Source organism: Andrena cerasifolii, chromosome 9 (genome assembly GCF_050908995.1).
Source record: "Andrena cerasifolii isolate SP2316 chromosome 9, iyAndCera1_principal, whole genome shotgun sequence".
Lineage (NCBI taxonomy): Eukaryota > Metazoa > Arthropoda > Insecta > Hymenoptera > Andrenidae > Andrena > Andrena cerasifolii.
Genome location: NC_135126.1, coordinates 3,556,161 through 3,583,731, shown reverse-complemented (window position 1 = coordinate 3,583,731; position 27,571 = coordinate 3,556,161). Strand labels below are relative to the sequence as shown.

Genomic DNA, 27,571 nt, shown 5'->3' with positions numbered 1-27,571 from the left:
ATAGAATTTTTGGGTAGAATACCCCCTTAATAAAGAATACACTTGACCGAGTAAATATGTTCCACTCGGGTTCGAAGAAGAACAAGCCTCGCTACCATCGCGAACCCTCCGACACCCTCGGGACGGTGCACGTGAAGTAACGCAAGAATCCGTGCTGGAATCGCGTGCCCGCAGGCCTCGTGGCGATTAACCGAGGTAAACTCTTAATTTCCGTGAGGCTAAATTTAACGGTCGATGCGTGCACGCGTTATTAAACGCCGGCACATCCGCACGGTTCGCCGAAGAATAAATGAGGGTGGATAGGAGGCTCGTGCATACGCTTAAGCGAACTCGAGATAGCAGAAAGCCGACCGACGCGTTGTGTGCACGTCCGTGGAGGAGTTAACGGGCGAGAGACTCGCGGGGCTCGAAGGGTGGTTGAAGGAGGCGGAGGGGCGGCGCGGGGGCGGGTTAATGCGAGCCCGCGCGAGGACACCCGCTGCGCCCTGCGGGAGTTAACGCGGGTATCGCGTGTTTTCGCCGCGAAACACGGAACACCGTCGAACGCGGCGGGAGGAAGAGGTCTCGAGCGGGCCTGCTGCAAGAAAAAGCTAGAGACGGAGCACCGTAGCTCGGATCTTCCGTGATTTCCGCTCCTTTCTCGGGGAACGGGGCCTCCGCGGATGTTTCCCTGCGTGTAATATCGACGACTGGTATATTATCACGGGGTCTGAGTGGCCGTGGGAGTCTTGAAAAGCAACGTTACAGCGTAATTCTATCGCACTGTTTATTTCCCGATGACGTCCTACTTCCCGTTCCACGTTCAGCCTGAAGAGACGAAGATTCTCCCACTTTCCACCCTGTCTTTCGTTCCTCTTGAAACGGACAAGCATTCTTTTCAACGGTGCCCAAATATAATAGGACGTTCGGCGAAACGGTGAATCGAGATTCCACTGTGTATTTTCATTTTACCATTGCCCCTTTGTTGCTCACAATACAGCGACTGCGGAGCAGGGAATGAGCGCAATTTATGCGGATCACGCTCCCGCTCGCAATCAGAAGTAACGAACCAGTTTGCGCCCAGCTACGCTGTCAGCAGCGGGCGTGTGCACGAGCGGAGCTCGCAACGGAAGCATACCGCGCACGGGGAATCAGTTGTCCTCCCCTCCCACACCCGGTAGAACGTAACGCCCGCGAATAACGGATATCAGATTTATGACGTTCCATTGCTGTCGCGAGGTATCTAAGAGGATTATCGTGGCCGGCCGCAACGGGGTTATGAACACCCCTAGGACTCCCGCTGACCAGATAAGACTTCACGCTACGCCGATCCACGCGCGTTCACCGACGGGAATCTCGTGCCATCGCAACCCACACCTTTCAGCCACCCCTGATAAATTACTCAACACCTTTCCCATCCATCGCTCCCGCGGTGGTTTCGACCACGCGGCCAGCCTATCACCGGAAAACCTTATAACCAGCGGGTGAGCTGCCGCCGACCACCCTTCAACCCTGTTCTCCTTGCGGAAAACACGGAAGTTCGAAGATGCCTCGAGATACGAGGGCGACATGGGGTTGCGTTGCCCGGGACGTGTAGAATAATACGCTTCTGGCAGCGTTGTATAACCTGCGTTCCACGAGACGGTGCTTAATAGTATCGTTAACTTCAAAGTTCCTTCGGACGCGTCAGTTGCCGCTCGGAAAATTTACAAATGCCAGGGGCCAGTGTTTTACGGAATCCATCAGCGGAGGGAACGATTTCCCCTGCTTTTATCAAACAGCCCATAGCGCCTGGTCGAAATAGATTTCACCGCGAAGGAGAAACGATGGCGCGCAATCGGGGGAACAACGAAAGCAGTTCGAACTGTCTGCGGGAGGTTTTACAGCGAGTCGCGGGGTATGAAGATAGAGGAGAGGAAGTGGCGCACGGCGACATTTTCATCGGCGATCGGCGGCTGGCAAAGGGTACGGGACAGGGAAGGAAGATCTACGATCCGGGGAGGACCTTAATAATCCCGATTCATAAAGCCTGGTATCTCGACCTCGATACGCTGGTGTCGACCACGAGTGGCCTGATAAAGAATGACGATCGTAAGGGAAGAAAGTTGCAGGGCGCTTATCGCCCAATAAATTCTACTTCAGCTGCCGCCCCTAGCCCCCTCTCGCGCCGTTCCCCGACGTCGTGTTCCCTTCCATTCCATCTCGTCTGGTTTTCAAGAGCAGCGCCGGCCGCTGCAAAACCTGTGTAATTATCGCCGCTAAGTTCCAACTAAATTTTCCGCTAACGACGATTTACGATCGAATTAACAGATTGCCCGGCGGCTAGACGGCTCTGCCGACTCTTCCTATCGTTTCCCTCCGCCTCGCGACCCCGACGTCTTTCCTTCCGGTTTCTTCCTTTCCCATCCGTTTAGCCCCGCGATCCCAGGGAAGCCCGGGCCGTTCGGGCGAGAAATTTCGGACAACGAGAAAGTTTCGCGACGAACTTGTCCCTCCCCAGAGTGAACTCGGCTCGCTAATAAAGCGAACAGCCACGCAAATTAAGTTCGATTCCCCTAATGGCGAATCACGTCACTCGAAGCGTTTCTTTCGTTGCAGCAACTCGACCGGTGGTGGGGTAATGGGATTTTCAGCGAGCAGGACGAGCGAGGTACCGGTCGAAGCAATCGGAGGGAGTAATTCGGGATTTTCAAATTGCTTTCTTGTCGCGTGTGTAAGAAAATCCAAAGGGCGCAGTTTTAAAATGGCGCCCCGGAACCGCGGCCTACCGTCCGGAAGCCCAATACATCGGCTGGGACCGTTTACGCGGGAAATACTGGGAAAAACCCAGGCCCAACGGAAGCGTCGCGGGAAGGACGCTACGCCCGGGCCGCCTGGACGCGGTCACTCTTGTTCGGTCTTTGGGACATGCTGGTCGCCGCTTAGGAAGCCCTCCGTGCCTATTTTGTAGTACATCGCCTTGCCTTGGCAAAATACACCGTTGTAAAATCGAAAGTTAACCTACGTGCATCATTGTTTAATGTAAAGGAAAAACTCGCCTTATACGTGGGCGCGTTGATCGCGAGGTGCGATCCCACGACGATCAGTGACTGAGAAGCACGGGCTTAATACAATAGACATCAGACACAGCGGGTGGAATACATCCTTTTGCCCTCGAACAGTGTTATACGTATGCTCGATCCTTCGAGAATCAAGCACCGAATAATCTACAGAATTGGGCCGCTAAATTGGAGCCAATTATGCGCCCCAATTTGCACAATAGTCACTTATCTTTTAATAACTGAATTCACCAGGATCTCCGAGCAACGATGAACACTGAAGAGCCTCCTCCATAGAATTCCCTTTTCAAAGTGAACTTTCGAAGTGGGATCATTCATTACCAGGCGAACGATGTGGCCCGACGTGACCACAAGCTAGAAGCCACCAAAAGATTCCTACGCCCACCGAACATCCCGCGTCCAGTTAAAAGGGAACTCCAAAGTGGTCGGTTCCTCGGAGCCATCTAGCACAGAAGACGCGAGAGAGAAGCACAGAGGACGTAACTTCCAACCGTTCTAATAAAACAAAACCCCATGGAGCATGAACACCCAGTTCCCAGGGGCGAAAGGGGGCAGAAGGTAAGGGAGAGAGATGCGAAAAAGGGTCCAAAATGGAAGCTAGGCACCAAATAACGGATACATCGCGCTGAAATTGAGATTGGTTATCGAAGACTTCCAACCTTCTCGAGGCTGATGGGAGGAGCGTGGCGCCGGCACCGTGGTGCAATGTGGTTGGCAGGGCTGCGGGGGCTCAAATCGGATAGTTTGTTCATTAGAGATATTTTCTGATCGCAAGAGTGGCTGGAAGAACGGAGGAGAGCGTGTTCAGCGTGTATTTGTCTTGATAAGTTCGAAGCAGGAAATGAGACTGTCGATAGGAGAGCGCTTCGCTCCCCCCTCCCGCGCGCCCCATCATTCTCTCCCTATCTCGTGGCCGTCTCTTTCCAGTGGGTGGGAGGTAGAGGGGGGGGGGGGGTGAAATCGCCAGAAAATGAGGATGTCGATTCATTTAACGGGCGGAATAACGGCCCAGGTACTTCAAAAGTACCGTTCTGACACTGAACTCCTTTTAGACGCGATTGCTGTTCGATAGTGGATTCGCGATGACCGTCTGGGAGATTGCGCAGACCTGCGCCGATCTTGGATATCGTAGAGTATAGTGTATGCCACGAAAAGGAGGCACATAGTGGACTGCGCAAGGTAGAAGATGTTGGTACTACTCCTCTGTGAAAGTCGTATACAGTAGCGGAACATGGTATGACGAGGATTAGGAGATTGAGAATGTTAAAGGAAGACAGTCACGATCGGTGTGCGTGATTATGTTAAGATACGGAAGTGCGCCACTGTCAGAGACGCAATGGTTTCTTCACTTTCTACCCCACAATTCCTCAGTGCCACTAATCCCAGACCTTGAACGGCAAACGGTAGCAGAAACGAGCACCGCTGCACCGAGGCTGCTCGTTTCTACGCCGGCCATGACTCCCAGACTTGGGCACTAAAGTTAACTGCTCTCGAACACCGAGCGTCGTGCGTCGATCGTTGCCAGGACCCCATCGTTACTACCAATCGCTCGTATAAATCGCGAAGGAGGGGCTCGATCTAGAATGGCTTTTGCATCCCGAGGACGCGGATCAGCACCTCCAGGTCCGCGCAGATAACTCGAGCTCCTCGGTGCCGATTACGGAGCGCGGATAGCGCGTCGAACGGGCAACGGCCAGGCACGAAAGTACCTAAAAATGAGAGGAGCTGCGTGGACAGGCCTGGCTATCGATTTTCACGCGATCAAGGAAAGAGGGAGATAGTTCTCGCGTGGCCCTCGTATCAGCGAGCAAGACCCGTTTGACCTAGCACACACGCCGCCCATAGATCAAGCAGAACCCTTAGGACGAACCCCCCAATGCCACGGGCTAACCATTAATTTACAACCCGCAGAGTAACCCCATGCCTCGCCCCTCCTGCATACAGGTTCCACGTCCCTTTGCGGCAGATATGAGCTACGACGTGGCGCTGAGGGATTCAACCACCCTTGTTCCCAAACCCTATAGCCGCGTTCCTCTATCTCCGCCGCCTGTCGTCCTCGTTCATCCTCTCCGTCTAGCCGTCCTCTAAGCGGCTTCCACCTGCCACAGAAATTTCCCAGATCGTCGGGGAAGAAATTTAAATCTATCGGGGACACGTCCCGGTTGATACCGCGTCACGTGACATGGACGTGAAACTCGCCTGTCCGAAAGTAATTGAACCATTTTCGGTGCGGTTATCCGTGACCCCCTTGCAACGCTGTAAGACTCGGTCATGTTGCGATGGAAGGACAGCTGAGAATGATAGTCAGCAGTTTAAGGCGATAAATTCCTGGATGATGAAGATTTCCCTGCGATAATAGCGATTGCTAGATATTTTAGGCGAGTTTGCTTAGGTAGCTACTGGTACATTGATTTCAACGCGTATTCTAGAATATGTGCTATAGAATGTATCTTTCTTCCTGATTCGTTCGTTGTGGTTCAATTTGTAAAATGCTAATCCTAGCACTATACGGATCTTTACTTTAACTTAGAAGTGAATGCTCGATTATCCAACAGCATGTTACCGGCATGTTCACGAGTACTTAGGTTCCTTTCAGAGGGGCGAAGGAACAGAACTCCTCATTGCCATCGGACTTCGGGCCACCTCTAGAGGAGGCAGAAGGGCAGAATGCAGCGAACGTGAAAGGGGCTGGCAAAGGGAGGGTGGGGTCTGCACTTTGATTCTACCAGCTTTATTTCAGCATAATATAAGCGGGTGTGAATAGGCCCGACTGTTGCTTCTGCTTTATAACTCGGCGCAAGTAAGTTGTCCCGTGTTTCGTTTTGTTGTCCGGCTACTTCGTACACCCCCTGCCTCCCTGCGCCAGCCTCCTCGCCTCTCCCGCTCTCTCTCGCTCTCGCGGGAATGAAAGGAATGAATAATTAGAGAGAGGAAGCCGGGGCGGACGGCTGAAAGTTTCTGGCCAATTAATTAAACGGAGAAGAGCAAAGCGAGGGAGAGTACGCGACGCTAGAGCTACCGGGACGGGGGCAATTTAAAGAGTTACGCGACAATTTAACTGCGATTATCGCCGTACAATCCCTTTAAACAACACGCCGTTATAGAAACGCGCCAATTAGTAGTATAGCCTGGCGTTAATGAATTTCACATACCGTATAAGGCGACGGCGGGGCCGAAGATAAACGGCGAGCGGAGGAAATAATTTACTGTTCGCTCGTCGCGGATGTCGTGAGTTTCGAAGTGAACTACTACTGGCTCTCGTTGCCTCGGCGGTCGAGTTGGTAATTCCAACGCGAAACACGTGTACACACGAGCGCGCGCTTTTTGCTGGCCTTCTGTTAACCGCCGAGCTGCTGAATATTGGAAGCGGTGGCCGGGTTGTTTGATATTTATAGCCCAATCTGTGGGAAGTGGTAATTTTTCATTAATGCGAAGATGAAGGCCCGCAAGTAGCAACGCGCTCTGGAAATTACGACGCTTCCTAGTTGATCGAATAGGAGGCGGTAGTCAGTCGCACGGACGATGCGTCCCCGTTACGAGAGTTAAAAGACCCGGAGAGCTGGATTAATCGAGATGAAAGAACCGGGCAAAGCGGTGACACGCTTTCCAGCGTCGGGGCGCGGGAACGCGTCATCAAATCATCGTAAACGGTGTCGCCCCCGCGGCGTCTTGTCCTTCTTATTCCCGTTTCAGTGTCAAGTCATACGTCAAAGTGCCGGGGAACTTAATTCCCAAACTGCCCGGAGTATGCCACGTTGCGAGTACGATGGTTTCGGCGCGTTGGACTTTACTGCCGCTTGCATGTTTATACCACGCTTTGATCACCAGCCATTCGAGGGTACATCAAAAGCAAGGACTAGCCCGTCCGCTATTCACCCAGGAATAGCGTAAATCATGAAAGTGCGGCACTTCGTGGAGCGCATTACGGTAAGTACACCATGACGAGTGTAATGAATAATCAAGGGAACGGTGTCACCCTGGAATCCATGATTCCTGGGACGTCTCTACGACGTCACGGCTACGCAGCGAATGAAATCTCACGTGATAGTGGTAGATACCTAAGCGTCGTAAGGTATAAGTTACTAGTGAGTTCTTAGTGGAATGACACAGTGGAATGCATGATGACTATACCTTAAACTGTACTAAACAGAATCAAACAGACACTTCACACCACTGAGCGACTATGGCTACCATATTACTTAGCTATTCCACTGTTGTACTGAGGGAGTGCGAAGACTGTTCGATTGACAAAGTATTGTGGTGTGGATGGACATTTCCGTTTAGACCAGCGGATGGGTGCCAGAACTGTTGGAGCCTTTTCGTTTATTGTATTGCTTCGGATATTGTCGGGGCAGTCGAGCGATAGGCATGGTGAAGACGCATTGATAGGATGCATGGCGTCAGCGTTTCTAGAAGTCAAGTGCCCTACGCACTGGGTGGCTTTTCCGAGGGGACTGGCGCGGGGGTGCAGGGGAGTTTGGGGACCGTCGGGTCAGCGGTGCGAAAAGCTAGATTGAGGAGAGACTTGGCGGAGAGCGCTTCGTGTCTTGCGCATTGCGGGAAGATGTATTAATTGATCAGATTTTAAGTTTACTTATATTTTACTTATCCATATGAATAAATCATTATATATGTATATCGAGTCGTCACACTTTCTAAAAACCCTACAGTATGTTTGGGTCAGAGCGATTGGGATCGAGAGCGGATGTTTATAGTAGAGTGTCGAACGCGTCAGGGGTGTGAGGTTCGAATGGTTTCGTCGAATGCACGTGGAGAGTTTGGGTGACCCGAGCGGGTGTCAAGAGCGTGTGTTGTAAGTGTGAATCTCGGGGAGCGCAAGACAAGAATGGATGAAGTCAGTCCTGCAGAGTCCGTCAAACGAGAGGCATCGTCGCCTGAACCTGTTCTTTGTAATAAATAAGCTTTTTTACTTTTCCACGAGTGTGCAGTTTACTCCTGCCCTGATCACCTAAAGCCGCGTATTCACCTGCGCATTCGCTCCGAATGTGCATTCGGCGCGCACCGATTTTTTGCTCGTCCGGTGTTCGGCGCGTGTTCGGGGCGCGGCGCGCATTCGGGTCCGAACAATACCATGAAATGGACGCCGCAAATTTCACTCAACCCCTAACGCGCGCCGAATGCGCGGCGAACGCGCGCAGAGCTCCGAACGAGCAAAAAATCGGTGCGCACCGAATGCGCAGGTGAATACGTGGCTTAACATCCCTACAGTACTATTGCGAGATGAGGAGAAGACTAACTACCACAAGCTGAAATGTCACAGGGGCAAGAGGGATCGCCCGCTCGCTCCACCCTATCCCCTCCAAGAAGTTCTACTTTTAGGTTCTTAGCGGCTGTCCCTATCCGCGGGCTGTCGTGATTAGTTTCGTTCGCGGTCTGCGTTACGCGGCGGACTTTGTTGCAAGGAATTGGGTGGAGCGCGCGGACGATACCCCTTGCCCCTGTGACATTTCAGCTTGTGGGTAGTCGGTCTTCTTCTCATCTCGCAATATTACCTTCGCAGTCCTGTTGTATACCTACGAGGCATTGAGAATAAAAACGGAGTAACCCACATTTTTCTGCGAAATTGAATTACTAGCACTAATGTATTCCAATTGTCTGTACTAATCATATAAAATAAGAAAAGTTAATTTTTTCCAATTTAAAACCATATGGCATAACAAAATCACTCGTTGCCTCGAAAGCTTAGATCGCCTATTCCTTCATTTACCGAGTAAATCCCAGGATTAGTCCGTTGTTGCTCTCAATGTTCTGGCTATAGCATGAAAAAACCCCAATTTTAGTTTTGTAGATAACCAGTTCCCGTCCTGAGAACATATTTTCCAAGTTCGAAAGCTGCCACGAAAAGTATTTATCACTGACTATTTCTGAAACGTACTCGGTACAAAGTGCCGCAGTAACCTTCACGAGCAGAGAGATTTGGGAAACTGATCCTGTCCACTTTCGGAAAGCACTTTGCACTGTGAATTCGGCCCCCCTCCGCCCCCCGCGTTCCCGTTTGTCACCGCACAGCCACCTGTGCCGGCTCGACGCACCCTCTTCATCGATCTCGCCCCCGTCTTTCAACCCTCGTCGACGTCGCGCTCGTTGTCGTCCCCTCGTTTCCTCCACTTAAAACCCGGTAATTACTCTGATGCCGGCATTTAACGTTCGTACCGCGCCGCGCGTGGATTTTCTGTTTGCCGACGTCACTTTGAAACTGTTGCTCGATTTCGCCCTTTCGGGCGAGAACACCCCCCCCCCCCCATTTTTGTTAACCGCGCCCCGCCGACGTCTAAGTACCGAGCATCAAGCTGCAAGGTTACCAAGTCACGACACAACAATTACGACTCGGAAACTTAACCGGAACTTTGGACAATTTGCATCAGCTGCTAAGATACAATTAGAGGGAAACTGTGCAAATTGCACGGCAATCTGAATTAATAGAAAGCAACTATCTCGCTGGGAATACAAAGGGAGCCGAGGTCGGTGCTTGAAATCTTTCGCATTTCCCGGCCACCGTTTCTTATTAACCGTGAGTGGGGCGGGACACGTTAATGAAATTGCTCGTTAAACGTTTCAATTCGTGCGAAGCTAAGACGCTGCCGCCCAAACAGATTGATAATACTCCGCGTTCAATCACAGTTGAATTACACTGCGATTCTTTTACGACGAGATGATCCTCTCGGTCGATTACGAGAAGGGATGCACCCTAACTGGAAAAGCAAAGCAAGAACTCCCACAGGGTCAATACTTACGCAGAAGTGATCATCGAATTATTTCTGCATTAATTGAACGAGCCACAAAGTAAATAATGGAATTTTCAGTAAACATACTCATGAAGAAAGCTTGGAGTTTGGAGAACAGTCGGTTCTCGATTCGAAGAGCTGTATAATATATTTCGATTGCGCGTCATTTGGCCTGGATAGAGCTCGGAATTTTCCAACGAGGCCACCGCGGCCAAGATCGCGAGAGCGCTGAGGAGCGCCGAGGAGGAGGGTGTCGTAAAAGGAAAATGTAGCAAGTGCAAGATGTCGATATGTATCCGTTCTGCAGGCCCCGTTATTTATAGAGGTGCCAATCTTCGCGTGGCAGTCACTTTTGCCTTCCCGTATTTACTGGTGCTCCCGTTCACCGACACGGGCAGAAATTTTCAGCGTGTCCGCGCGTGTCGGCGACGTCACCGATATCCACTGGAGAGATTATTTTAGTTTTCCACGGCGAAGGCACGGATGAGCGGGCATCCAAGCGACAGAGGCCAGGGGGGGTGGAGCAGGGAAAACTCGACGAAATCGCCGATAAATTCGTACATTGTATCAAGCTATCGCCGACGGGGATGGCCTTCGAGAATCGCTAATCGAATCACCGAGCCGGCTGATAACCCATTTTCGAGTCGGCCTGGCTGTTTATGATAATGCTCGCGATAGGGCGGGATAGCAGGCACGAAATCCGCGCGCACAGATGCGAGTAGACTGTATCTGGTGCAGCGAGCAAGCGGCGAGTTGGTAAGTGCGATGCATCTGCGGTAGATAGGGGAAAGGAAATAATGGGCGCCTGGGATCGCTTCGTGGCGAGCAGGTAAAGCTAGCTCGCATTCGTTGTCACATTTATCTGGCTGATAAGTCTATTCTTGGCCGGCGCGCATCTGGGCCTACCATCTTCGAATACGTTGCGCGTGCTGGATGACTATAAGTGTACGTGTCATTATTAATGTTATGCGCCCAACGCCGAAATGGGTCATGCACGCGCGTAACCCGCGAGCGGGCGGACCGGCTTCGCGCGTCCCCGTGATTAACGAAGAAGTAAAATGAGGAATAGCGGCTGAGGAATACCACATTAACCGTTGCGTACGCCTCGCCCGAGTGGTTCCCTGATGAAACATCACGCGCAACCTTGCATCGGCGTTCCTGTTGGAACAGACAGGTGCGGAGGAACAGGGTGTAGGGTGTAAATCTGCTCCGTTGTCGTCAACGCGATAAAATATACGGACTTTACAGTCATTGGTATCCGCGATAGGAATCCACGAACATGCGAACAGTGGAGAAGGGTTAACGGCCTATCTGTAAGTGTTATCTCGTGTCTTCCACCCTCTTTTCCATCCACTCTGAGCCTCCATAATGTACGATCGTCATTATCGTGACTAATGCCCGCGCGATCCGATGAATCGACGGTGAGTTACTTTAGCGGTCCTCGGCGGTTTAATTTCAACTCGCCATTAGCATAATGCGCAGGAATATAACGCAGCTTGCATGTCCGCGCGGCTGCAGGAGGAAACGCGAGCACGCGAACGCGGAATGCCGCGGCGCTGTTAATAAGGGGTCTAGGAATCCTTGGGTCGACCGTCAAACGGCCCCATAACTCAGGATCAAAAGGGAACGACGTTCCATAAAACCACGGGATGATAAGCGATCGCGGGTATGTATTCGTATCGCTGTTAAAACTCCGGATGCCTCTCGGGCTGATATCGCGACGCATAAAAACGCCTCGATAGCAGGAAGAAGCCTGAGTGGACGATAAGGCGGATACACGTTCCGCGATGTTTCGACGATCGAGAGCCGCAGCTTTCTGGGCGTACGTTCCCTAGGTTAGTACCGTGAAGTCTGGCTTACCTTGATCGTCGCGTGGTGGGGTCTTTCATGACCATGACTTCTGTGACGTCCCCATACTTGGTGAAGTACTCCCTAAGGCTCTCTGAAATCATAACAAAGTGGCGGTTAATCGTCTGGTTGTGGCGTATGGGGGATTTAAGGGTTGAAATATCGATGGCGAGGCAGATGGAGTATTTTCGGTAAGTAGAACGCTGTAAGGGAGAACGAGGTCTCTGCAAGTACAGCAGGGCTGCTCGAAATAAATGGGGGACCGATATTATTGACCTACACTACTTAAAAGTGCTTTGTATTTTGTAACAAAGTTCTTGTGTTTCGTGAGAGGGATGCATATGAGTCAGAATAGATGGAAAAGTAAATTGAACTGAAATTTTATATTCTTATTAATTGTATTCCGCCTAAAGGGACTAGTCGGAAAGAGGCAGTCGTTTTTTTCCGCGAAAGAAACACTTTTTTTAATGTATTTGTAAAAAAATTAAAGCGAATCCGGATGCACCCTCTTACCCAATGTTTATTATTATCATAGAGATTGGAAAAAGTTGGTATGAAATATGTATACATGTGCTTTAAAAATAGCGGTGCTAACTGGTAAACATTTTAACGTCCTTCTGTAGTTTTCAGGTAATATTGGTCTTAATAAGTGACGTAATCCAATTTCAAGGTATGATTTTTGTTGGTTACATCCGTAGTTTCCCGCGGAACCAATAAAAACTGAAATTGACACAGAATTATTAAATTGGTGGCCGAGAAACGACGATTATTTCAAGGAAAATTTGGTCGTCTGGGGGTTTGCGCTACTAAAGATCCGCGACTTTTTAATTTTTTTTATGAAAAACTCGAATCTTTACGGACCATATCAGAGGTTTCGCGTAAAATGGCAAATGTTTTATACATCCTGTAAATTTCTCAAGTCGATCTGAACCTCCTTTCATTCGCAACTAGGCTAAAACCAAGAGAAAAAAGATTCGAGAAGACGCGTTTAAAGATTCTGGGCAAAGGCGACGCCGTGGTTGCCGCTTGACCTTTTTAGCTGCCAAATCACCAATTTTGCAAGTTTTAATATAAACCAAGCGGCATTTTATTCAGAAAAGATAGTACTTTCGAAAAATGTAATAAGAAAATCGATTTTTCGACTGCCTAGTCACCTTAATGTCCGCTGAATTTTACATACACCCCTCACAAACATGAACATAGAAATATTAAAGAAGTATCTTCTCGAAGTGATCGCGAAGTTGACTAAAATCTTTAATAACGAGATGCAAACGATTGTCTGAAGAGAGGACAATAACCATTCCTATCGATGACTTCTTCGTTAAAAATGATTTACCACCGGTGGTTATCGTTGGCGAAAGTAGGATCCATTTTCGGAGCGCAGCACAGTCGCCAATTACAGAGAACATAATGAAACTACCAGACCATTCCGTGAATCATATGATACGAGGAAAATTTACGAGTAGCCGTTTCCTGTCGGTTATCGGCAACACCACGCTCGTTACTACCAACCTAAAGAATAATTTTAGCAAATCAGTCGCTACGGCGGGGGAGTTTTCGTTTGAACGGCGAGGGCCTGTGCATCGCTGAACTCGAGGAACTGAATTTCAACGGTGAATAATCGCGAGGGTCTTATCTCCCTTTTCCTCGTTCGAGAATCATAGTCGCTCTCGAAGCAGACCAGACCTTTTGTGAATCGAACTAGAAACACTGAGGCACGCAACGGTTCCAAGGTCCGATGTGAACATTGTTACCCAGGGTATGGACAAACTAAATCTCCTGAACGATTCACAGAAAATATTGTAAATTTTAACAGAAATGCTAGGAAATATGACACGCTGTTACGGAATTATTATGGAAAAAGTTATGAGTCTATAACTAAATAATGATTGCTTGCATCCACTTATGTGTACCTGAGTTTATAAAGTAGAAAAGTCAACTCTCAAAATTCTTATTTGAATATGAAATATGAAGCCAGATGAAACTCTTTATCGGAGGAAAAGAATTAATGATATGTTTGTGAAATTGATTTGTGTGTGATTTCAAAGGCCGTTTCTTTTCACTGAAAACCCCGCCGATTTCAATTCTCAGTGGCACGAAACATTGAGTGGAACGGAACGGAGGGGTTCGTTAACGCTAATTAGAATTATTAGATAACAATGTAAGTCGACAGTACCGAGCGTAATCCCCGTCATTTATGAACACGCCGCGTGCGTTCGCGAGAGAGCTTTAGCTTAGCGTAACACCGTAGAAAATTAATTGCGCACACTTGACAAGTTAAGCTGCAGCGTGTAATTAAGGAATATCTGATATCGAACATTCGCTTCTTTCCGAATTCATAACAGCTTTAGGGGGGTATACCCGTTTGAACCCTCGGAAAATGTGTACATTTTGTGGATTTTTTTACAAGTCAACGGCTCGATGAAGATTTCCCGTTTTTTCACTATCTTTACATAGTATTATGAACTACTTAAAAAAAAAGTTTCAATTAAAAAATTATTGTTTTTCGGAAGTTATGTATATATATATCCGAAAGTCTCACGATTTTAGACGGCTAAACGGTGGTCCTGAAAACAGCTGTATGTCGTGTCTGAAATAAAAAACAATAAAATCTTCTTATAAAGTATGTCAATAGCTATCGTCCAACGGGAACGATTTTGAAAATTTTGAAAAATAAAGAAATGGTGAGAGATCAAAGTTAAAGTTACATTTTTCTAAGAGAAAAGGCCAACTTTTTTCTTTATAAATAATAAACGGGGAATCGGAATAAAAAAAGCCCTCGTGGGACGATGTGGAATCTTATTACGATCCTGCATGCAAAATTGGAAGAGAATTGGTTGAACGTAGCGCGAGTTTTTAGGCCCACCGTTTTTAGCCGTCTAAAATCGAGAGACTTTCGGATATGTATGCATAACTTCCGAAACACAATAGTTTTTTAACCGAAACTTTTTTTTTAAGTAGTTCATAATACTATGTAAAGATAGTAAGAAAACGGGAAATCTTCATCAAGCCGTTGACTTGTAAAAAAATTCACAAAATGTACACATGTTCCGAGTGTTCAAACGGGTATACCCCCTTAATTCGTGGTAGCTCCGTCTTTATGCCACCTAAAAAATCTTGCAATATAGAATAGACAAAAGACACAAAAATCGTACAAATAACTGGCGCGGAGAATTGCGTTCCTAAGAAGTAAAGCAATGAGCTTTCTACCTGCTTCACGCGTCGTGTAAAGTACAATCCCTGTTAAAAATTTATCGCCATTTCCGCGTCGTTTGTTACCCCGGCACATTGTGTCCACCATGCGAGATATTTCATTCGCCGCTGAGAAAACACATCGTATTAGTCAACAACCTCTGGAGAATAAAGGGAAGGAATTTTCCCTAAGCTCTTTCTTGGCCGGTCGAGTGTCTATCGCAGCCCCCAAAGCTTTACAACATTCTGTGTGTACTATGCGTAGGTACTGAGGATTTTAGTACGGTTCATACGAAATTTAAACAATAAACGAGCAGGGAGGGTCGACCAAATAGGGAGCCTCGAGGAATCAGCCTTCAAATCAATAGGGGGTGAATGATGCTGTTTGCAAGCAAGTACGTCGATAAAACTTTTTCATAGAACATTGAAATACCAAGCCATTGAAACATTTACACTTCGAGCTCCCACCAACCACCCCTTTGACGTCAAAGAAGATCAGGTTATCCACGTGCTCCGTCGTTAAACGATATCAACATCCGGACGATGGCCACGCCGTTAACGTCAGCGCGGGCCCGATAGAAATTTAATAACGCATTATAATTTACGGGAGATTTCATCAATCCGTGTACCATGCACAACCGTTCCTGGACGCTATCCCTCCGACGGGGGCACCCTCTTGACCTCCTTTATACGTATATATCAAAAGGGTGAACTCTGGCCGTAGGCCAACATGGACACGCTCCAAATATATCTTACACCCTATCTAATTATACGCTATTTTATCCAGATCGCTCTGAAGAGCCCGTAATGCTCGGCAGTTACTTGCCCATTCGGTCGCGAGCGGTCTTCGGCTTCGATAAATTGCAGATGCGCCATCACGATACGCCAGCCAGGGACAGTATCGTGCATACGTTCCTTGGCTATCTTCCTTTTGCTTCCTCCGTTCGTGTCCATTCGGTTCGTGACTGTCCCGTGCCGTAAAGAACGGGACAATCCCAGAAGAAGATTCGAAAACGAATCTGTTACTGGCCGACGCGACGGTCGACGAACGAATCCTAATTCTGAATTCACCGCTACTTCCTCGAAGCGTCCAGCTAAAGCGTAGGCTGTACGCAATTAAGACGTAATGAGACCACCTATTAAGTTAATCCCTTTTAATGGTATTCCGAAAAAGTATTAAGTTTCCCCTGGCTGGTCTGAAAAAACACTCGAGGATTATTAAATTTAATTTAATAATCATAAGAGTTATTATTAAATTTGATTGTCGTATCCTAATGGGGCAAAGGAAGTGGGCATCGGGGGGGGGATGGGGCCGGGGGTGGAAGCGAGGTGGAGCGCTTATTGTTTATTCAGTAGATGGCGTTAATCAATGAATTATTGGTGTTCCCAGGTCATTAGCCGGTGAATACCACCTGTTTGGTAACGAGCTGTTCGCATAAATTACATCATCCTACGGAATTAATTAGTGATACTTAATTAGTATTCTCGGGAAATTAAGGTGGCCCTTCTTTGCCCGTAACGAGTAACGAGTAATTTGAATGTTGCAGTTATTTGCGCGACACTAATGATGCCGAGGGATGTTAAGAATTTATGGAAAATCCTAATTTTACAATACAGGTAGTACGTCGTTACACAGAATAATGAAGTATTGCTCTCTGTCTTCCTTCTTCTTACACTGCTTTCGACGAGACTGAAATTTATTGCACGAGAATATGAGATCAGAAACCGTTGAGATATGGACTGATTGTGAAAGAATAGCTGATCTCTCTGAAGGGAAAGAAAATATGAACAGATCCGACTGAATTTCTCCTACACTCTTTCGCCTCCTCCTTTGCACGATCTTTGCATTTCGTTTGGCTGCCGAATTTCAGGACCGTCTCTCTCGTTCTTGGCCCATGAAAATGTCGTTAGATCCGAGCTGCCATGGCAGATTCACTGATGCTCTTTTAATTTGTCTCGGTACGGATTGATGGAAGCAATTACGTCGTTCGCGAGGGGACACCCTTAAAACGTTTCTGTGTCCCACGAAAATTTACGGACATCATTCCCTTAATTGTTCCCCGGCTGAACTTATTTTTCACGCGAGGATTCTCAGACGATGCAGTCTTTCTTGCGTGATCCAGCTGGATGGTATGAATCTCGAGGGGTGTCGTTGTAATTCGCTGTTTTATGGGCGCAAGGCGTTGCCAATTTTCCGTGAGAAATCGAGCGGCCTTATATTTTCATTCGTCCCTGTCGATACGTAATTTCAGTCACTTAGAAGTTGGAATACTCTCGGTTCACTGTTTTATTAAAATTTCTTTGTTTACCAGCATCCTTGGTGCGCTTCGTTTGTAACATCTCTACTATTATATAAAGAGAGAGCCGATTTTATGTTCGCGCAAAACTCGAGACCTACTGAACCGATCTTCCTGAAATTTGAACACGTTATTCCTGGATACTCTAGGACGGACTCAAAAACGCGTTACTAACATGGAACGAAGAAGCGCCTGGTATATGTTGCGCTGGAGGAAAAGTAAATCGCCCAAAGGAGAGAATGTTATATTTTACCAAATATTATAAAGAAATTAACCTTTTCTTTCAAAATACTTAATTTCCTTAAAAGATATTAATTCTAATAAACATGAAGCAGTCACGCTAATATCTCGGGCGAAGCCGACACGGGGGACGCCAGTAAGCAATACTCGCCACTGCAGAAAAGCATTCTCCCCTGTTACGGAATTTACAAAACTAAATGGCAGTACGGACGATATTTCCCTTCGCGAAAGCTCCTAATTTCTTCGGGAATTACAGGCAGCTCAATCTACTGCAGACTATTAATACGATAACATTAATTACCGTGCATTTGACGCTTTGAAACGCGCGTTCGAAATGCATTTCAATAAAACTTATTAGGGATAAATCATTCGCGACAAATTAATTACCGCATTATGTCGCCTGATACCGTAATGCGTTTAACGCCAGTGACAATTAATGCGTTATAAAATAGGCGAATACGTGTCTAGCGTGCCAGTTGAAAATCCATTTTAAACAGAGATATTAATTTCCCAATAACAGCATAATAGTCCGAAGAGGGACACTCGTCGATCTGCTTGCGCATTTTCGATCTGCATCGCGGACATTTAAATAGCCGCCCTTGAAAATCAAATTCCAGAGCCTCGAGCACCGAAGTGCCACCACAAATCCCTCCCTTTTATATCCCACAAGCATTTGCAAAATTCTGCGATTCCACAACCCAGCCGCAGCGGCACGCAACTTCGTCCAGCAAGCCCGAGCGATTCGACCGCCACTCTAGCCTGCTGGCAGCGTTCAGCCATTAGATCGGCCAAGAGATCTCTTTCACGGAGAGCAATAGCCGTCAGGCCGGAAGATGAAAGGAGAACGCAAGTGTTCCCGACAAGCAACACGTCCGCCAAGCGATCGCCACTCTCGCCGGGCCGGCTGACACTCGCCCGTAGAACGATTTCAAACCGTTAATCTCGCGCGCATTAGCGCGCAGGACGAAGTGCACACGCTCGCGCGGCATAAATAGCCGGGGCCGCCAGTGCCGGGGAATTATTTTATTAGCAGGGGAGGTCGACGACAGGGGAGGGGGGGATAACGACTAGTCGGATGGTCCAGGGAAACGCGCAAAGGGACACCGAGCGCGGAGAAGCGAAGAAAACGGCTTTCCCACTTGTACGCGATTACCGAAGATAAAGTCAATCGCATTACCGCGCGGGAGCACCTGGCGCGTTCACGCCGCGGGCCTGTGTTAGCCCGGGACTGGCGTATTCGTCAACATTTATCAGGCCTATCTTGTCTTCCGGAATAGGATCCAACAGGATCGCGGCTGGTCCAGGGAGGAGGGAGCGTGGCGCGCACGGGCGAACCAGCGGAATCGTAAATTCGCGGAGCGAGGCGAGGCGGCCTGGACGAGCCAAATGGTGCCAATTTACTCAAACGGCAGAATTATGCGAGAGGACGCGCGCCGCTTGAATATTTTAAGCCTGTCAACGGCTGACGCCCTGTATCGGGCTAATTTTATAAATAGACGAGCTGTATCGAAGAGTGCTCGGATCCCGTGTCCCCGTCGAACCTCCACTTCTATGGACCTCCGGATAGAAAGAGTATCTGCGGAGGTGTGGTTGGTATGTGTAAGAAAATTAAAGAAGAGAAAATTAAATAGTAGAATTGAATAATGATAAAGAACGGAGAGAAACGGTTTGATTACGCTAGCACGTTTCTGAATGATGTTAGGTCTTTTTCATTTGACTTGATTGCCCAGGAAATGTAGGGGTGTTAATGTTAAAGCGTTGTAATGCCGCTTAAATAACTCAATTACACACGCCGTCACGTATATCTCTGCAATGTCCTAGCTGACTCTATGGAACACATAGACATTCATTAATCCACGCACTCGTACGGAGCGCCACATGCAACGGAAAATCTTTACTTATCGTGCACCGTTCGCAGCAAACAAAAAAGGGAACTATAGCGAGCCACAGAACGAGTCTCGCAAGCTATTCATTCGTGACACGAAACGGAAGTCCGTATGACAGGGGTTGCTTTCGATTCCGTCCTGGTAACGCTGTTAACGCTAAAATGCTCGCGTGTCAAGCGTCCATTTCTCCCGTCGTCTTTCCCCGCTAATGCTTTTTTTTCTCTCTCTCTCTCTCTCTTTCCACGCAGTACGATACGGAACGAATTACTTTGGCCCAAGGAGAGAGAGTACCCTTCCTGATCCCTGATTCCCGGCGTGCTCATAGTCCCGACGAAATAATTCAGCGCGCACCCCCGGCCCTCTCCAACCCTCCTCTACCCGTTCTTCGTCGACGAGCAGGTCGCCTACGCTCCGGCGACCGCTGTTTTCGCGAGAGTCGCGCGCAAAGGTTGCACGCCATCCTGAAATATTTAAAACCCCGCGAGCAACCTGTGTCTCCAGCCGCAAGGAAATAACGCCACCCGTTAGCAGCCCCGGGAGGGTAGTACCCGGCCCTTTGATGGATCGGGCCGACCTCCGCGGCTTTGTTCGCCACGAGGATTTTTCTCTCAATAAACAGTGGACGCTGCAATTCGGCTGAAGAGCGGCCCGACTTAAGAAAATCGCGCCGCTCGGATTCGGAATACCGAGAGCGCTTTAATGTTTCACGGACAGGGGAGTGCTCTGCGTGAAGCGCCGCTAATAAAATTTGAAACGAACCACGGTGATTGCGAGTCTCGTCTGTCAAACGAGGCCTGCGAATCGAGGGTGTAGGTACTCCGCGGGAGACAGGAATGTAAAGCGATAAGTGGAACTTTGATTGAAAAGCTTCAAGTGTGGAGTCTTCAGGGTGGTTTCAGAGTTATTACAGTGGGGATCGTCGAGAAGTTAATACTTCGTTTCTGGCTGTTCATCAACTTGAGAGGCACTGATGGAAATTTGTATTCGTAAGCGCGTTGTACTTTCCCACGCAGATTTTAATAAAGTCCTGTTGTATTGTCACAGTTCGTTCAAAGAGCTGTTCATCTACCTTGCACCTTACAATAAGATGGGAAGCAGAATAGTAATTAAGGGTAAAGGGTAAAATTAACATTTCGCCCGTCGCGCTGTAGTTTCATCGCGATCTTTCGTCGGGGAAACATCATCCGCGGCAACAAGAATCTTATACCCGGGATAACAGAGAGGACGGAATTCCCTTTTTGCCCGGAGACATCGCAGGCCATTAATACAGTCGCGGGATCATGCTCTCTCCCTCTTTCTCTCTCTCTCTCTCAATCCATCTATTTATCTATCTATCCGCCTCCCCCACCGTTCTTCTAGCGGGAGCTCGTAGCACGGAGCAGTAACTCCGCGTTTATTCAAATGATGCTTTAGGTTGAGCCTTGAGCGTCCTTTGGCGAAGGATAAGTAATCCTGGCGGATTCGCGGCGACGGGGACGCGACGAATGGCGGAAGGAGGATGAGTGGAACCGGAGGGAAGGAAGAGATCATACGGGAAGAACGAAGGCGTTCGAGGGTCGCGAACAGAGAGAGGACGAAGGTGTAACAAGGTGAAACTGCGAGGATGAAGGGAGAGGGTAGACAAAAGGAGGAAGGGAGACGGGTGGATAAGGCCATTCGTTTCAATGAACGGCACCCTGGAATGGGTGAACCACCCCGTTTCGCCTCCTCCTTCGTCTTCTATCCCTACTCTCCTAGGTTATCCACGTTCCCCCTATAGAATGGGATAGAACTTGGTATATAGAACTTTATGCGAGTCCTCTCTGAATAGAAAAACACTCGAGAAGACCAACGCTCGCGATCTCCCCCCCTTTTTTTTCCATCCCCTTCTTTTCTACGTCTTCTTACCTTGCCTCCGCCTCTGCCTCTATGCTATTGCCCTGCCGCGCGACCCTCGCCAGCCCTCTTTTCCCTCGCTTTCTCTAGGTTGGATCTCATTTGAATGAAACCCGCTGGGCCGGGCATCCCTTTTCCTCCTATTCACTATCGCCCCGGCAGCCGTGGCTGCGGATCCTCGACAGTACCAACCAATATGTTCTGAGGACTCGATTTCACGTAGCGAGCTCTATGATGCGAAACGGAAGATCTTTCGAGAGGGAAGTGGCATGCAGGCAGCCAGAAAAAGAGGGAGGAAGGAAGGAAGGGAAGGATTGTACCAACATTCTCGGGCTGAATGGTAATCCTGAATTTGCTCCGCTGGGCAATCTTTTCGGCTACCCCCGAATTGATAACTGCGCTCGAGTGTGGAAGCGACATGAAATAGCACGAGCGCCGCTCTTTATCAGCACTTTGGTTGCGTAGGACTGAAGAGCCGGTGGATACGCTACAGATTCTCTGACCAAATTTAATATCGATGTCTAGTGAAATTAGATTTGTTGCTTACGCGACATTTTAGAGGCAGATTTGCTGGGAATTCTGTGTATACCTCAGAATTTTAGGTATCTCTCTGAGAGTGGCTGAGGTTTTCAATTGAACTGAGTAGAACTTGATGTACGTGGTAAGTTTTTCAACGGAGAGGTGTCTGATGCCTGCTATATGATTGACACATACTACTGAATAACTGAAGGAATGCTCCAGCAATACAGTTTCCCTATTAGTTATTTTGTAACAAGTACAACCGGGTGTTTTCACCCAAATAGGTAGCATCTAGGTGGTTCCAAGTTTGCCCAAAATGCACTGCGCGTTGTACACAGAGAAAGTTTAGTAATTCTCTTGTTTGGAGATTCCTAGACATTCCCTGCAGAATGTGCATTGTTGCAAGTCCAACATACCCTTCAATTGTGCTTCCATGCTGCCTGCATTTACACCCAAAGCTTGCCTTATCATTAGTATTAACCCAGCCCTGTCTTCGCGAAAGAAGCTTCCCAAACTCGCAACGTAAGCGTCTCAAACCGAACACCTATCCATCAGCTGCGGAAATTCGAGTAATAGACGCAGCGGGGCAGGTTCCGCCATGGACTCATCCGTGTAAAAAGAGTATCGCGCATCGGCCGCGAGAAATAACGAGACGAAAATACCGCCCATCGACCAGGAGCCCCCAACAAAGCGGATTTACATTCTCCTCCGCTGACATGGTTCAACAAACCCGACCGCCGAACGGGCGGGCACGCAGAGTTTCGCCGAGTTGTCCCGTGGTGGACGACAGCAATTATCCGACGACGCCATAGTGTCGTGTACACCGAATAAACAAATAAACATTGCCACGCTGGCCTGGACCAGGAACGCGCACGCAGTCGTTCTGGCACCCTATCCGTCCACCACGGGCTATATTGCTCGAGATGAGCGGCAGAAGCGGTAGAACGAGGAGGGTGGGGGCCAGGGGAGCGGAGGATTGGCGAGAACCGCTCTCACGTTGCTCTCCTTCGCGTGCCGGTCTATTTTCGCGAATACGCAGCATCCCAAAAAGACTGCGATACGTATTCCCGACGGCTTTTACGCCGGACCATTAACGGCGCTGTAAGTGTAAACTTAGGACAATCTGTTCACCGCGAGAAGAATCCCGGTATCTCCACTTTAGTGATTCACTATTGACCGCTGTGTCGAATCCGCTGTGGATTCCGCTCTCTCCGATATTCTCTCTCCTCTAGAGCGGGAACATTCGTCGGGTAACAGCCGGGCAAAGAATGAGCACGACCGAGGAAGACAGTTTCCCCGAGCGTCGGATAATACGGCGCAGACTTACCGCGAGGTAATCAGCTTTTTAAAATCGCTGCCATAAATTCAGGATGATTACCCTGCCTAAAGTTCCGCAAGCGTGATCAGGCCTGCCGAAGGTTGGAGTGACTGGGGGCAGGCTACGTCCCGAAGACAGGTCGATGAGACTCGAAATAAAAAGAAGAGGATCGGTAATATCGGTAATGGCGGAAAATTGCGAGCAACCAGGCACCGCGGCAAGATAAAAGCATTCGCGTGTGCGCCCCGTGCTCCGCGGGGCTCGGTGAACCACGAGGAAGACGTATTAGTTAGTCATTTCCCTCGAAGGCCGATCTGCATAGTCGGTGGGGGGGGGGGATGGTGGTTGGGAAGGGGAGGGGGGGAGGCACAGCTCGGGGGAAAGGTTGCTTGATTTCGTAGGCGCATATAGGCTGAAACGTAGCGGCATAGGGAGGGATGACAGAACCTGGAGCTCACCTGGCCGCGAGCCAACCCCACTCTCGTAGAATTCGTGATAGTGCATAGCCGGTGTATAGTGAGAGTGCATAGTCGGTGCATAGTGGGTACCCTGGTCTCTGCCCCTCCACTCGGTCGCATGGGTGCCCGCATTGCAGCTATGGCCCACCATCCTAATGATGGCAACCACGCAGGTACAAATCTACCCACCCCTTTGCCGCCCCCTCGTTCTCTTTCTGCCCTGCCGTTCCTCCAACCAGCGTGGCCCCCTCTCTTTCCCTTGCCTTTCGCGCACTTACTCGCGCGATTTTCTGCTGACACTTCGCCCTGATACCGCTGCTCTTTGGCGCCGCGACACTTCCTCCTCCTTCCCTCGACGAACCCACCCATCCTCCGATTGCTTCTCCTTTTTCCCCCCTTTTTCGGGTCTGTCTACCTCGCACTCGTCACCCCCCCCCCTACCCTACTCCATCCACCCACGGTCTGGTCTCTATCTCCGCGTCCATCTATTTGTCCATTCGCCTCCGCTATTCGCATCTGTTTCGCGGTTAACCCACTTTCGACCCATTTCGCTCCTCGCGCGGCGCAAAAGCGACGATGAATACCTACGGCCGAGGAGACCTGGCAGCGTCGGTTCAAGAGCGATGCTGTTAAACGAAGCCGACGGATATCGGTTGGTGTGTTCATGAATTTTCTATTAAATTGTCTCCTGCTGCAGCGCTGACGGAATGTGGGAGACCATAATTTTATACGGCCGAGGCTGAAGTCGCTACTTAAGGATAGGTGTGCCGGTGTCGATGCGAAGTCTGCATAAACGTCAGGCTTGCTGTTCTTCGGAGCGATCTTCTGCGGTACAAGCTTGCTAGATTGATCTCGTCGTCTCGCGTGCCGAAGTAATTAGAGAATTTCGAGTGAGATGACACTCGGTGGAGTACAACCCGAGTGATTGCTAAAATTCATTGACGCTTGGAGTTTCATGTTATGAAAAAAAACCCTCAATGACTGTGGGTACTGTGCTGTGCTCAATAGAACCGTATTCGGTCAAGTCAATTGGGAGTTCAGCGTGTCAACAACTGGTGCATGACCTCGATAGGGATGCATCGTCATGGATTAATATTCTGCGTCGTCTCATCTCGTGAATCGATATCTCGCGCACTTAGCTACCATACTAATTCTATTAATCTAAAATACATCATTTCCAGCAGCAAATTGGAAATCAACCCCTACTTACATTTGCTTTGCAGTTAATTAAAACTTCGTTTCAAAAATCTGTAATTCTCTTCGACTCTTCTTCATCGTGTCCCTACTTACAACCTCTACCAGCAAATTAAGTCTACATTTCTAATTCCACCAGCAAATTAGTCTACATTTCTAATTCCAAAACACCCTGCACCTTGTCTAATCATATGTAAAAAATGTTACACGTCTAAGAAACATCGATGCAGCATAAAATTACCAGGAATAAACGCAGCATCCAGAACGGAGACGCAGCTCCTCGCCGCGGAAAATCAAGTAACGCGTCTGATCCACGCAGCTTATCCATTGAAATTCAATTCTCCTTATCATAGATTTCTGTCCCCGATAAGGTATCCCACGAACGCGGCTGGCTGAGGTTAATCCTATTCGTAATGAGACGGGTAAGTATCGAGGTGATTCCACGGAGAAAATCTTGGCCGGGGGTGGTCGGTGAAGAGGGCGAGGGAGCAGGAGGGTCGGGAAGAAAGAGAAACAGCGCGAGTGCCGAGGGGAACGGTACGGACGGGACGGAGACGGAAGAAGATTTCATTCTTGTTACTCCCGGCGACATCTTTAATTCATCGAATACGGATTGCGGGCTGAATCCTTGATGAGCTTTATTCCACATCCGCGCGCTCGAACTATTGGATCCGATGAGAGATTCTCATACGATAATACTCCACGCTAAGCCACTGTTCCACGTCTCACTTATACGGCCTCCTCCGTCTCCTTCCTCTTTACTCCTCCACTTCTCCTTCGTCTCAGCCTGCTGGTTTCTTGCTCCGCTACCTCTAACGGCGCCCAACTTAAGAAGCTCTAACCGTGCTTTTTCGACTTCGTCCACCCTCCCCGCCCCTTTCGCCCGCGGCTCGGGGAACGGGTTCGCTTTCCGGCCGAGCGCTGGCGTTTCGCTCCAATCTCGGACCCTCAATCCTTTCTCGTTTTCTCGCGGGAAATCGCGCGGAAAACTAGCCAGTAAAGATCCTCTCCTCCGCGTTTCCTCCGGCCTCCGCCGTTCGTCTCGCTTCCAGCTCGTCTATCCCGCCTAGCCGGACACTATTAAGGGAACCGACGTCTAGCTTCGGATGAGGCCACCGACACGCTTTATCTTGCCCCCGTTGAATAATAGCGTTCTCGGGGAGCGCTCGCGCGAGACCCAACCCGATGGAGGATTAAAACGCTTGGTAAATCCTGGATATTGGAAGCGACCTGTATCCACGGCAGTGGTACAAGTCTTTCCGCATCGGACCACTGTGCGAACGATGTCGCTTTTTACGAGGAAGATATTTGTATAATACACTCTTCTTCTGGGTTATACCAGAAATTCGGTAAACCGAGCGTTTATCGTTACGAAAAATTTATAACTAACCAGTGGCAATTTTAAATAACTACTGGCACTCTGGTTTACCTTTCACGCGCCCCTGGTCACACATGAAAGTCAGAATAACGGGAATATCCAGCGATCAACTCAATCACACGATAAACGCGCGACAAAGGGCGATTCTCAATTCATTCGATTTGCCGATACAAAAAGCCACTGTGCCCGCGCTCCATATAACGAAAGAATTATTACAAAACAATACACTGACTGTTTGACCAGCGAGGTACCGCTGTGTTTCAGAGCTGCACACAGGAATATATGACGCATATAATTCCGGGACACGCCATTAAGCGCTCGCATCGTCGACAAATCCCGTTTCCCTCTTTTTTAAACGCTCGAGCCGCGTTGGAAACATCGCGGCTGAAGAACAAAGCAAACGAGGCGCGATTGAATCCGATAGATCAAACGGCAGCTGATCCGCCGGTGGATGGGCCGAGAAGCGTGGCGGAGCAACGCAGCCCGCGAGCGGTGCCCATAAATTCGTCCCTGTGCTCAATTAGCCCCGAATAAGGGCGAGACTGTTCACGGATTTATGAGGAATAAATGGCGGATAACCGATGCCCGGCGATACGGGCAGCCACGACGTGCGCACGATCCCGTAGACTACTAGGAAGGGGGATGAAATGGGAGCCGGATGGCTTCCTCAGGATCTCTCCAGAGAGCCGATATTACGCCCCGGCTCGCACGAATATCCAGCTGCCGACTGTCGAGCGTTTTTCGATTTCCAGCGCTATGAATGAACCCGGGATAGACCTAACCCCGGGGGCCAGAGGTACGTGGCTGAAGGGAAACTCGACGTGCTCGTTCCGATGGTCGGAGTGTCTCGCTTAAATTCTCCAAGAATCGACGATCGCCCGCGGTACGATCCAGATTCCGTTCCCCTCACCCCGCTCCGCCGTCGCAGTTTCATTTTCAATGGGCGCCGATACAATATTAGCCCCCCTCCCGTAACTGGTTAGGTTCTGCCTGTGGGGCGAAGCGCGGAACGACGGAGCGCGGTGCCACGGGGACTGAGATGGAGAGAGAAACCGGGGGTGGAGCGCGCGCGGCGGCCGCCGCGATTGCAAAGAAAGTCGCCGCGTCAAGGCCGGCTTAATAATTCAAATCTCTCAGTACTCGAAAAATTGAATTTAATAATTCAATCCAATAGCAAACCCCCGGACGGTTACGAGCCGCGGAGACCACTCGACCGGCAGAACCCGATCAAAAATGCAATATCCAGCTCGATTTCTTAATCCGATTTCCGCCTCGTTTTTATTCGCGTTTCGCTCTTTCGCCGCGGGCCCCCTCTGCCCCTGCCTATCCGGCGCCCTTACTCCGCAAGCTCACGTTCATTTGCCTGTCGATCGGCGGGGCTCGCGTTAACGAACTGCATATGGTTACGCGGTAGAAGGTAGAATTGTGAGTTCCGATGGCAAGTTTAGCACTGAGAATATTTAGAGTTCATTATTCAGCCTTCAATTGTGTGGCAGATATCAGAGAACGATCTTATAAAGATTTATAAAGGCTTAGTGCCCCAAATGAAATCAATCTGTCACACTGTAATTCAACGTCCTTC

General features: G+C 49.1%; 1 protein-coding gene across 11 annotated transcripts in view; it reads right to left on the bottom strand.

Annotated features, from left to right (window-relative positions):
• Positions 1–27,571, bottom strand: part of Rbp6 (RNA-binding protein 6) — a 792,696-nt gene that overhangs the window by 431,631 nt on the left and 333,494 nt on the right. For all 11 annotated transcript variants that reach the window (XM_076819584.1, XM_076819590.1, XM_076819583.1 and 8 more), the window contains one exon: positions 11,645–11,726. In XM_076819584.1, coding sequence (XP_076675699.1) covers positions 11,645–11,726 — 82 coding nt within the window. The remainder of the gene's footprint in view (positions 1–11,644; positions 11,727–27,571) is intronic.